Genomic DNA, 12,991 nt, shown 5'->3' with positions numbered 1-12,991 from the left:
ATACTTTAGAAAAAAATAATTGGCTAACATATAGTCAGGACTCAAGTTTCACTATAAAAATTGGGGTCCAAGAAGAAATGGATGAAGAACCTAACTCCAGAACATAGTCCAACATCAAAGCTGCCAAAACCATCACTCCCTGCCAGCTATATACTGTTCAGAAGTTGGAGTCCTGGACTACCTGATCCTGACTGGCCACCAGGAAAAGTCTGTTAGCCTTATTGGGAGTGGTGAGCACTGTACGCTTAGCATGTGTATTCTGTCGATCAATTGGTAATAAATATAGGTTAAGGATATTATTGTGTAAGGCTCTTACACTTGGAAAAGGCCCTGCAGACCGTAAAGCCCAGAGCCCACTGGAATGGGTGTTAGCCCGGAGCCCATGGAGGGGTAAAGTTGGGTCCCTTACTTCCTGAGTACCTAAAAGAGAGGATAGGGGGGTAAATTGGGTGCGTAACAGGGGTAGCCTGGGGCACAATGCACGGTGGGGGGGCAGACTGGGGCACAGCAAGGTTGGATCGTGGCACAGCCCCAGGGGTGTAACTGGGACACAGTAGGAGGGGGGTTGTTGCATGGCCCGGGGTGGGGCGGTGCGGAGGGCTGACTGGGGCACAGTGGGGCTGTATGGCCATAGGTGGTGTCTTTATGAGTTGCTGGGGGGAGCTCGATCCCCTGCCCCCCCAAGCCCTGCCCCCACTCCACCCCATTCTGCCCCCTCCCGAGTGTACTCTGCCCTTACTCCTCCCACAAGCTGCTAAACAGCTGATCTGCAGCAGATGGAAGGCGCTGGGCAGGATGGGAAGGAGCTGTGGGGCTGCTGGTGGATGCTGAGCTGCCTGTGGTTATGGCACAGGCCAGGGGAGGCAGCCTGGGCTTTGTGGACGGGGTTGTGGGTGTGGCAAGACCGGGGGGGGGGGGGACAGTCCGGGCTTTGCGGATGGGGTTGTGGCAAAATGGGGGCGGGGGGGTCCGTCTGGGTTTTGTGGGGAGGTGAGATGTGTCATGACCTGGGGGGGAAGAGGATGTTCAGCCAAGAGCACAGGAGGGGGGTCGTGGCACAGCAGGGATCATGGCCCTCAGGGTAACTTACAGGCAGTTTACGGTACACAACTGGGGTCGTGGCGTAGCAGTCGGCAGCCCAGGGTCCTCCAGGGGTGGGTGTCGCAGCGCACAGCAAGGTTTCACTGGGGATACAGGGGGGGTTGTGATGCAGTATGGCAAGGTGGGGTGAGCATGGGCTGTGCAGGGATTCATCAGAGGGGTGTGTATATATATATATATATATATATATATATATATAGGTTTTTAGCTAGGGCTAGTCAGAGCCCGCCCGTAGCAGGCTACTGGGGTGACAGGGTGCTGTGTACTCTGCCTCACGGCTCGCAGACAGGGAGGCTGCCCTGGACAGGTGGCAGTTTGACAGCCCAGCGTCCCCTGCCTACAGTCAACAACTCCCCTCAGGAGGGGCGCCCCGCCCCCTCCGAGCCGGTTCTAACTGGCTCTGGGATGGCAGTTACTCTCCAGCTCGCGCACCCAATTTCTTCTCCGTTCCAATCCAATCGCTATCTCTTGACCCCTCCCCAGGCTCGTTGGGCTTCAGGAGAGGCTGGTGCCGGGAGGGGGAAGCGCATGCGCAGCCCTCAGTAATCAGGACCGAGTAGCATTCTGTGGGGGCCGACGTAGATAAGCCCCCCACGACCTTTTCCTCTCGCCCTTCTTCGATTGGGCGTTCTCCTCCTCCTGATTGGTTGAAATGAGCTGTTCGTCCTGTCCGCAGCCGGGAAAAGTTTCCCCCTATGGGGTTGATTGAGTCGGGCGCATGCGCAGTCCATATTATGTTCCGGTGGGTGGGTGTGTCTCCCTTCCCTAGGCCTTGTGTCGTGCGCGTGCGCTGTCTGTTCCATGAGCTGGGTCTCTAGGTCGGCGCGCACGTACCATGTGTGTTTAGCGCCTAGGAGGCGGGGGGGGGGGCTCTGGTTTGCTGGATCTGTCTCCGCCCCCCCCCCCCCCGAAGAGCTGCGCGGTTGGAGCGGCCAGGGGTGGGCTGTTCCTGCCGCACGCTCCCGGCCATTACGGGCCCGGGGGTAGCGAAGCCCGGGCTATGACCTGCTACCCGGGCTTCCTATGCGGCTGCCGCTGCGCAGCCAGCCGGGCGGCCGCCCTGCGCGCCCTGCTGAAATACCAAGCAGCGGCTGCGGCTTCGTCTCTCCTGGCCGGGCTGCCGCTGCCCGGCGGGCTTCAGCGGCGCCTCCTCACGCGCAGCCGGCTGAGCCCGGCCGAGTCCTTGCTCCCCTCCTTCGCCGCCGCCGGGTTCCCACGCCAGCGGCTCCTCCAGCGAGAGAGCTCAGGCTCGCCTGGACCCGGACCCTTCGCGTTGGGCCAGCAGAGCTCTTCTGGGTTCGCCCTGTCGTGGCTGGATCAGCGGCGGGGGAGGAGCGCGGGTAGCGCGCGGCTCGCTTGTGGCGGTGGGTTCCGCCCCTCCCGGGTCGTGGTGGTGGCCAAGACCACAAGATACGAGTTCGAGCAGCAGCGCTACCGCTACGCGGGGCTCTCGGAGGAAGATCTCAAACAGCTGGTGAGTGCGGCACAGCTCATTACCCCCAGCCAGCCTGGTACCCTCGCCCCTACGGGTCTCAGCGGGATGCCCGCTTAGGGTAATCTCCACCGCTGCCACCTGCTCCAGCTTCATCCGTTCAGGGAAACAGGCCAGATTAGCCCATGATAAAGCTCGCTTTTCAGGGGGCACAGGCAGGTCTATAGGCACCTGGAGTCAAATAAATGTGAGATCCTTAACACTAAATAAACTTTCAACATTGCCTTGGCTCCAGCACAGGTGGGGGTAAGGAGGTGCACTGCTACCGTTCAGTTTGAGAGAAACAAGGTGGATGAGGTAATATCTTTTATTGGACCAAATTCTGTTTGTGAAAGAGGCAGGCTTTCTATCTTTGTGAAGCTCAAAAGCTTGCCTGTTTCACGAACAGAATTTGGTCCAATACAAGTTGCTACCTTGCTCACGTTATCATTCTTATTTCCTGGGACCAACTGGGCTTCAACAACACTACAAACAACCTGCAGTTTCACACACTTTTCAGACATTAGCACAGGGCTGCAAAGCTTGGGTTACAAATATGGCCGGTGACCAGTTTAGATTTAAACACCAGTGTTACTAACTGGTTTAATGAAAACAAATTATATGAAGCCTCTTTTAGCAAAATCTAGACTATGTGAAAGTATCTGATAGTAGGAAGTTGAATACAATTGAACTGATCATCATTGCTCAATACCAGCTACGAAGATCCTTTATGGATTATTCACCAAAGTGATTATATTAATCGCTCGCTGTCACCAGACCTGATACTGGTTGGATGGGCCACCAGGGGTTACCAACACCCCGAATAACCCAGAAAAGGAACCCACAAGGGTTTGTAAGAAAGGGAGATAGTATGTCAAAGTAGAAACATTTGCTGGCAGCAGCCTCACAGCCAGGCACACAGTACAGTCTTTGTGCACTTGTTCTTAAAGTTTGAGATTATTGGGGCCAGCTCCATCATACAAACAGTGATTCCTAACCCCCAATATTCTAGGTGTTGGCCTGCCTAGTTCATTCATGAGCATATGCATTGGACTAGGTGCTTACTTCCCATTTATTATGTGTTTGAACTGACTATCAAGCTTGGGCTGTCCTAACTTCTTAGTGACACTGTCGGCTGGAGTGCAGACGTTACATGGGAGATGTTGGATATTAGCTGATACAGCTTTGGTCTTAGGCCTTGTCTACACTTTATAGCGTGGCAACTTTCTTCTTCAGGGGTGTGAAAAAACACACCCCTGAGCGCTGCAAGTTTCAGTGTAAAGTGGCAGTGTGGACAGTGCACCAGCGCTGAGTCGCGCTCCCAGTGCTGGTAGCTGCTCACCTTATGGGGATGCTTTTTAACAGCACTGGGAAAGCTCAGTGCCGTGACTACGTGGCCACGTTAAAGCGTTGCCATGGCAGTGTTTTAATGTTGTTAATGAAGACATACCCATAATCTGTTAGCTTGTCAAAAAGATGTGGAATAGACCTAAGAGCAGCAACAGATTTAAATCCTACATCTCTTATGTCTTCCCCCTTTATAAAGAGTGCCATTAGAAGAAGGTAAGTCTGTTGTTAAACACTTTGTTTCTTGTGTGTTTTTAAATTTTACTTCCTATGGTAGATGGAATTGACAAAGTTAATCTGTCCAATAATACTATGATATGGTAATTTGAAGGCCTCGTGTAAGTCAGTTACATTTTGGTGAGAAGTTTCAAGAACTACTAATGAGCTACAGAGAATTGTCCTAATATTTACTTTGTTTATGTGGTGATAAAGGCTGTATGTATGATTAAGTTCAATTAGAGAAAGGGATTCCATTGTGTCCTTATCTCTTGGTTTCTAACCTTATTTTTAGGCTTATGGGGGCTGTTTTTTACTTCTCCCTCTCCTGTTACTATTTCCCAAATGTGTCATTTCCTTTTTTTTTTTTCTCCCAGCCCTCATTTAGGTTCTTAGATACCACCTCAACTACTACAAAATCCTCTCCTCAGGCCTCACAGAAGCCTACTGTTGTCCGTTGAGTACATACAAAATGCAGTTAGTTGTTAAAGTAACTTTTCTTGTCTATTTTCACTTTCTTTGAGTCCATCCTTTGAAACCCCATGTGCTATATATAGCTTCAAATATGAGCTTTTTGTTACCACATTCAATGTATTGTAGAACTCTGCTCTTCCCTACTTAAATTCTCTTGTCAGGTTTAATCCCGTGTCCGACTTCTCTGCCAGTGCTACCACACTCATCCACCTGGTAGTCACTGTCTCACTCATTTGTCACCATGCCTTCTTCCAGGTGGTCCCCGAGCATGGTTTGACCTTCACGAGATCATCCATAAGACCTCTACCTTTCGAACATTTAAGTCCATTTTAAAGATCCTATTCTTGCGGTGCTGCCTACAGCGAATCTAATTGACTTGTATATATATATTCAAAAAACAACTTTTTTTTGCCATCCCCTAATCACTCTTCTGCCTCTCCATAGACTATGAGCTCTTTGGGATAGAATGAATCCCATCTCAAATGTTTGGAAAGTGCTTATGTTTATAGGTGATATCTTAAACTAATAATTAATTTAAAGCAGACCTCTCTCCACTTAGATTAGCTTTCACAATTGTCATGAAAACATAACAATCCAGACAGTATGTGCCCACTCATGGAGGTGACACACTAAATTTAGGATTTGTCTATATGGGAAATTCACTGGTGTAACTGTAGAAATATAATACTGCTATAGCATTCTTTGTGGATGTTCTTATTCTGGAATAAGTGCCTTTTTCTGGTTTAGCTTGTTACATCATAAACTAAACTGGAAAGAGGCATCTTATGCCAGGATAAGAGCATCCAGGATAAGAGCATCCACGTGGGTATAGCTGTATAATTCCAGCTGAGAAATTCCCCCAGTAGACAGGGAAAGTAAGGGCTTAGTTATGATTTTCAAGGTTCATTTAAGACTTTGCTGTGTACATGTATGCATTAAAAGGGCCTCGTGTGCTAAGATACTGAAAGTTCCTCTTATCTTGTGCCCCAGGCTTCTAATTTTGGATGTTCCCATTTCTTGAATTTTCTTCTGTTTGTAGAATTTTCTGTTTGCTTTGCTCAAGTTGTCAGGTTCTACATATGATTGGCTCTGCATGTTTTTTCTTAAACCTGAGCAAATAAACAGAAATCTCAGTAAATATGCTGGGTAGGGGTTGAACATGGAGTAATGTAGTTTAGGACTTATTCATTCCTGTTTCCTTTTTCAGATATGACCTCTTTGAAGTATGCAAGGACATCACTTCCTCGGGCATAGTACTTTTGTTTACACACCTTTTTGCCTTGAAAAGCTTACTGTTGTTTTTTATACATGTTTAATGTTCTGACTGAATATCCAAGGTTCACTTTTTGGATAGAACATTTTTTTTAAATTGAGAAATGGTCTACATTGATCAGTTCAAGAGAGAGTTTACTTTTTGTCTGTGTAGCTGAATGAGATGGAAATGCAGAATTCTGGATGGGGAAGTACTTATACAGGAGAAGTTCTCTTTCCTAGTAGTCTGGCATGGAAATCCCATATGTCTAACTGCAACAACTTTATAACCTGTCTCTTCCTTTTTATCATAAAGTTTCTTGTCCAGAGAGCAGAATTATTAATCTTAGTATTTCAAGAGTCACTGTTGATGTTCAAGGAAGAACTTTGGTTATGGCTGCACTACAGCTTATGTTGATATCCATTGTCACTCAGGGGTGTGAATTAGCCACCTCCTTGAGCAATGTAATTTATGCCGATTTACATGCTGGTGTGGGTATGCTATGTCAATTGGAGAGCTTCTCCTGCTGACACAGCTACCGCTGCTCACAGGGGCTGGAGTAATTAACCCTCCCATCGGCTTAGAGCAGCTACACTAGAGAGTTTCTAGTGTAGCCATATTTCAGAGTAACAGCTGTGTTAGTCTGTATTCGCAAAAAGAAAAGGAGTACTTGTGGCACCATTTGTTAGTCTCTAAGGTGCCACAAGTACTCCTTTTCTTTTAGTGTAGCCATAGCCTCTGTAATGCATTTTGAAAATATAAAGTAATTAACTGTTACAACTGTATTGCTTTCCTATTTCTTTAACAAGTGGGATGAATATAAAAGCGCCTTGCTCCATAAATAGAAGTAAAGCCTCTTTTTTGCCTCTGTTTTGAGTTAGTTGTCTTTACCTTTTTGGTCTCCAAGGCTTCATTTGCACTAGAGAATTGAACTGGTTTAAACACAGAGACCATTCTTGCAGTGACTTAGGTACATGCTTAACATTTCCCACTAACTATGAAAATCTTTGAATCTAGAGCTGAAAACTTACCATAATACCATCTTTTAAAAATCAGAATGGAGCAATCTAAATCACTATACACTGTGAGCAGTCCCACTGAAGTCAGTGCATAAGTCCTTGCGGGACCCAGGGCAAAAATACAGCATACCTTGTCTTTCAGTTTCCCATTCCTTGCTTTCTACCCCTTGTCAAAGAAAACTGCCGAGAAAAACTAAAAGTATTCCTTCATCATAACACCTTAGAAAATGAAAACTATATTACGCCAGTAATAAGTGATTCTGACTTCATAGGGAGAAATGACATAGCCACAAAAGCTGTTTAAAGGAGGCCTGCATAGTGTTTTCTCCTGCTTGCATTTTACATTAGAAATATCAGGAAAGTCAAGTCTGGCCTTCCCTTTTGCTGGAGGTAATATTGGGGATCACTTAAGGTGTTTTTTTGTGATCCCTTGCCTTAACTTGTGTGGCAAAGAGTTTTTGAAAGTGCCTGAATCCCACTGAAAGTCAATGGGACTGAAGAGTGCAAGTCACTTTTGAAAATTTCCCCCTGAATATTTAATTTTTCTTTGTCCGTTCTTTAGTCATTAAAGTTAAATGCTTTTAAACAAAATTTTTAAACAGCGTTACTAAAAATTTTTCCTGTCATTGTTCAGCTTTTACTTTCTTGGCCTTTGTCGTCATTCACTAGTTCTCCAGTTATCAGTCTTTAAATCTAGATGGGACCTGAATTTCTAATGTAAACTAAGCATACGAAAAAACTTTCAAGCCTTCTTTATAATTTTTAAAAAAAAAAAAAAAAAAAGCACCCCCCAAAAAAGGGCACATGCCCATTCCAGCTTTCCCTACTGTGCCTTAGTGCTGTGATGCCACACGAAGCCCTGTACCTGGGTGGGTTCACTTTTGTATTTGTTGACAAATTATATCAAATTTTTTCCAGCTGCCATTACAGTAATAGGCTGATAGATATCCTTATACCTTTGTTTGCGTGACCTCCCCATATGTTCTGTACTTAACTGTTTACTCAAGCATTTACCTTCCTGTAACTATCCCTTTAAAACCCAAATGGTTGTAAAAAGGAGAAATCTTCTAACTTTTTACCATTCTACTTACTTCTAACATTTCCTTCATCTTGAACAATGGAATTAATCACTTTCACTGTATAGTGATGGTGGTCTTAAAAATGTACTCAAGATGATTTTTTGCTCCTTATTGAACATGATAGCTCAGTGGTTTGAGCATTAGCTTGCTAAACCCAGGGTTGTGAGTTCAATCCCTGTGGGGGCCATTTGGGGCAAAAATTGGGGATTGGTCCTGCTTTGAGCAGGGGGTTGGACTAGATGATCTCCTGAGGTCTCTTCCAACCCTGATATTCTATGATTCCTCTATGTCTTGCATGGAGTAAATATCTCCAGAAAGCACTTGCTTGAGAGGATTTAACTGCATGTTGGACATATGTATGCAAATTTCATTGCTTCTATGGAAGGTGACTTCATAACCTGAGGAAATTATTGTTGTCATCTTGTCCTTAATCCATTTTCTTGTCATCTCGGGAAGAAAAGCCTTCATTGAGATAAGGGTTTGACATGAATGAGCAAAAATAAAGACACTAGATTTTAGGCTTCCTGTTCTAGCTTTTCATTGCGTCTAATTATAAACTTGGATTGGTGTCAGTTTTATCCAATATTCAAGAACAGTGTATAGTGGCTTGGGGCTCCATTGCAGGGGATGTATAAACTGTGGTATCTGTATACAAAGTAGTAACGAACTCTCTCGGTATTAGTAGGATTTTTAGAACCATGTACGCTTTTCAAAGCATTCCATGGGATTTAATCATTCAGCTCTCATTAATGTCAGTGGGGCAGTCTTCAGTATATCGGGGCATAGGTAGTCCCTCCAATCACAGTCAGGTAGGTGCTTCCAAGAAAGAGTTTCCTTTGGCTCTGCCTGCCTACAGCATCTGCTAATGGATAATAATTTTGATTGTGAGCCCAGAACCCTGAAGTAGATCTGACTAAATCCATCTTTTCAGGGACAATCTTTTGCTTTTCCTTTCTGTATGTAGTTGAATTAATTTGAATTGGGTGTTGAAAATGGAAATAAAAGTACTTGATTTTTGTTTCATTTGTATAGTTTCCTATCCTACTTCCATGAGAAAATGCTGAGGTGAAAATTTCTTTTCTAAACAAAGTAGGAGAAACTGAATTCTTGCACTAGTATCAGGGAAATACTTACTCCCAGTTCTTCTAATTTTAAAGATAAAAGGTCTGTCTCTCTATTGGACTAAAGAAATCTGAGCAAATTCATTCTGAGGTTCAAATGTCACAATTGCTGCTGCTATCTCTTATTAAGTTCGAAGGACTGGTTCAGGGTTGTTCACCTGAGAGCCATCTTTAAGTAAAGCTTCACACAGGAAGTACCTCAGATAATGAATAGGGAATGATTACTACCAATACAAGGTTTCAGAGTAGCAGCCATGTTAGTCTGTATCCCTAAAAAGAAAAGGAGTACTTGTGGCACCTTAGAGACTAACAAATTTATTTGAGCATAAGCTTTCGTGAGCTACAGCTCACTTCATCAGATGCATCCGATGAAGTGAGCTGTAGCTCACGAAAGTTTATGCTCAAATAAATTTGTTACCAATACAAGGTATTTCTGTTTGGCTTTGCTAATGGCTTCCTGAGACTATACCAAATGCCTGGCAGATGTTAGCTCACCTAAGAAGTACAAATGCAACCTTGTGGTTCAGTTATAAACTGAAGCTTTTGGCTATCAGGGCTCCATGCATGTGTGCGCCTCTTCACCAGATTGTGAATGAAGTTAAAGCTTTTGTGAGGAACTACAGTTATCCCTCACTTAACACTACTTTCTTGATTTAGAAGTAAAGTCTAATCCTCTTTGGAAGTACAGTCCTTCAGTCTTTAAATGCTCTTCATGTGCTTTCTGTGGTCATTGCTAAGAGTGGAGATCCACTTGAACAATTCACATTGGAGAAGAAAAGGCTACCTGCCTGTTACTTGAGTTCCCCAAGCCTATGCAAATCCTCACTCCTCCTTCAGTCATCAAATGATAGTTTTCTTTGGAAAGGAACTGCAGGTGATTAGTACTGCAGTCACTCATATGCTTGCACCAGATATTTGGGTCTAAGGCTATGGCTACACACACAACTTACAGCAGCGCAGTAAAGCAGTTACTACAATTGCTTATGTGGAAAACTATGAACTTTTTTCAAAGAGGATGTATTTATTGCATTAATCAGTTTAACTCTTCTCCATCTCCCCCTTCCATGTGTTCTACTTCTCTATCTGGTCCCTTCCCCATTTCACTTTCCTTACTCTGTTTGTTTCCTTCTCCCTCTCCCTTGGATATGTTGACGGATGGTCATGTTTCCTTTTCCTTTAGATGCTCCTCTTGCTGTTTTCTTCTCTTCCTCTTGTATACCAGCGGCCCATACTACAAGCACGTAGGCTAGCTCACTTCCAGCTGCTCAACAGGTCTTTAAGCTCCTTGTAATGGAGATTCTGTACACTCCTGGAACAAAGCTGAAATCTAGTACAGTGATCAGCCAGCTCTTTGTGGGTGCCAACAGGTGCTCGGAACCATAGTTTTTATTTATAATATTTCAGTGTGATATTGTAAATATTCTGTTATGTGCAGTATTCAGCCCATTTGAACAGCCAAGCAACATTCTGGTCTTTACTCTTGTCTTTGTACTGTTCACCTTGATAGACCCAAAACATGCAGTAGTTAGTATGCTCCAGCACTCAAGTGTTATCATTTATGAAGAATTTCCAAATTTAGTACCTGAAGTCTCTGCTAGCATTTATTTATATATATATATATATATATATATATATATAAAAAATTTATTACAAATACTTTAATTTTCCTGTGAAGACATGGATTTAAAATATAATATCTGATCTGGATTGAATGATCTTTTTGGATTTAATGAAATCCACAAATTACCCAGGTTGTAGAATCTAATATGCCCTTACGTTTTTAAAACTTGTTACCAAGAATTGGCCAGCTTTTACAGACTTAAAATACTTTCTAAGTATGCTTTCTAAAAAAGCCATCTTTGAGACAGTTACTTGATAAAGAAACTGTTTCTCTTTTTGTTCTGAACTGCAAAATCAGAATAGAATTAGATCAACTTGAATTATCTCCTTAGCAATATGTTGGTTCAGTGTGCCCTGGTGACACGGTTCAACTGTTGCTTTTTCATATTTGAAATAAAATTCAATGTGTAAGGAAGAGGACAGAACATGGACTTCATTGGTACGGAAAAGGCCTAGGATTTTAGCTGGTATGATTTTAAAGGCAATCAAAATCTGGAGGAAGAACTGTTTAGATATCTTTCTGCTTGTGTAGTTAAAGGTGGCAGTGCACCTGTAAATAGCTTATTTTTATTTCTTAATGCCCAAGTGCTGGTAACACTAAGTATTAAGATAACAAAAACAGCCTCTTCCCCTCCCACCACCATGTACATGTATGTATTATAGGTAAGGCTATGAGTTGGTCACGGATTCCATGATTTTAAGTGACCTCTGCGACTTCAGCCCCAGCAGGGCTTGGGCTCAGGCTGTCAGCCCTGGCTGGCGGTGGGGCTTAGGCTTCCATGATTTATTGTTTATTGCCCACGACCTGCCTGTGACTTTTACTAAAAATACCCATTACAAAATCTTAACCTTAATTATAGGTAGTGCAGGTAACAACATATGTAGTTAAGTTTGCCTGACATTTACCATTGTAAGACCCTGTTTTCAGTTACTTATAACTGCCAAATTTAAACTGTTTGGGCTGAAATTTTCAATGTCAGGGATCTGACTCGGGCTGAATGTTTTTTGGAAAGTTTCAGATAAAATGGTTCGTCCATTTCTGAGAATAAGATTACAGAAAAATACTTTACCTGTTTTACAAATCTTGCATCTGTTTCACTGAAAAGCTCTAGTGCCTATGCTTTGGAGAAGGGGGTGGTGATGTTTGTGGAAGGGATGTGTTTCTTAGTATTCCTGTGGAAGAATTGCTCAGATTTGGCCAAGTTATAAACCTCTGAAAAATCTGTTTGCACATATTCAGAGGTTTGTTGGTTAATCTGCTAAATTGTGATTGTACCATTCTCTCAGAGCTCCCACATGACAGACCGCATGTGCCATCACTTCAGAGTTACTGAGCATGCTCTAGTCCAGGGCTGCAGGGGCTTTCCCCATAACTTCTCTCAACATTTGGGGACCATTGTGGTGCCAGTACTGGAATTGAGAGCAGGCAGATTCTTCAGTGTTCTCATTGGTCATGGAGCTGGTGCCCAGGCATTGAGGAGGAGACATCCTGACTCTAATGTAGAGGTGTGAGGGGAAAGGGACAAGAGATGGGGGTGTGGAGCAGGAGCTAGGAGGGATAGCAGCAGGGAGGGGACAGGGCAGGTGCAGTGGAAAGAAGAACATAGACTGGGAGGACAGGACCAGAGGTGAGGGTCATTATGGCTCTACATGATTAAATTTTTTTTCGTTTTTTTTTCTCTACAGTGCTCTTTTGTAGTTTTTGTTCTTTACAAACATTGATGAATTTACCTTCAGAAGACTCCTAGGAGGTGATATTGCTATGCTCCGTTTTACAAAGAATTGTCAACTAATTTTGGTTGCCTGATTTGACAAGCCTAGGAGTTGATTTTTTTTTGGAGTACTTAGTATTTTATACCACTTCATATGTTCAGAGCAGAGCTTGTATTGATCTTAGTTGCAGTTCAGCACTTTCTGCATCAGACCCCAAGTGTCTCATGTTCGGTAACCAGAAAATGAGGAATACACAGAGGCCTGCTGTGAAAATGTTTGTTTACATGTCATATACAGTTTCACATAAAAACTCTGTGGCAGAGACAGGAATAGAAACCAATTCTCCAGGAGGGCAGTAAACTCCCTAAACCATTAGGAGGAGAGTTTCTCTTCCTGCCATCTTCTCCTTTTTCACTTTCCAAGTTTTGCAACAAATGATGCAGAGGCGCTGCAGACAACAGCCTTCTTTATTACACAACCCTGATTCATTCCCATAGTACCATCTGTTCTGTGCAGTGAATGAGGCAGGGTCCTGTGGAAGAAAAATAGCATTTGATTGTGTTATTGAAGATTGTATC

General features: G+C 43.8%; 1 protein-coding gene across 7 annotated transcripts in view; it reads left to right on the top strand.

Moving 5' to 3' along the window:
* The first annotated feature begins 1,807 nt into the window (after positions 1–1,807).
* NADK2 (NAD kinase 2, mitochondrial) overlaps positions 1,808–12,991 on the top strand; it is a 68,517-nt gene continuing 57,333 nt past the window's right edge. For 2 of the 7 annotated variants that reach the window (XM_043515067.1, XM_043515068.1), the window contains exon 1: positions 1,956–2,575. In XM_043515067.1, coding sequence (XP_043371002.1) covers positions 2,102–2,575 — 474 coding nt within the window. In that variant the 5' untranslated portion in view covers positions 1,956–2,101. Of the gene's footprint in view, positions 1,848–1,870; positions 2,576–12,991 lie in introns of those variants that run through there. The other 5 variants (XM_043515069.1, XM_043515070.1, XM_038402545.2 and 2 more) reach the window with 5 other exon arrangements.

This window comes from Dermochelys coriacea, chromosome 5, assembly GCF_009764565.3.
Source record: "Dermochelys coriacea isolate rDerCor1 chromosome 5, rDerCor1.pri.v4, whole genome shotgun sequence".
Taxonomy (NCBI): Eukaryota; Metazoa; Chordata; order Testudines; family Dermochelyidae; genus Dermochelys; species Dermochelys coriacea.
Note: the sequence above shows the minus strand (reverse complement) of the source record. Positions and strands in the feature narration are given on the sequence as shown.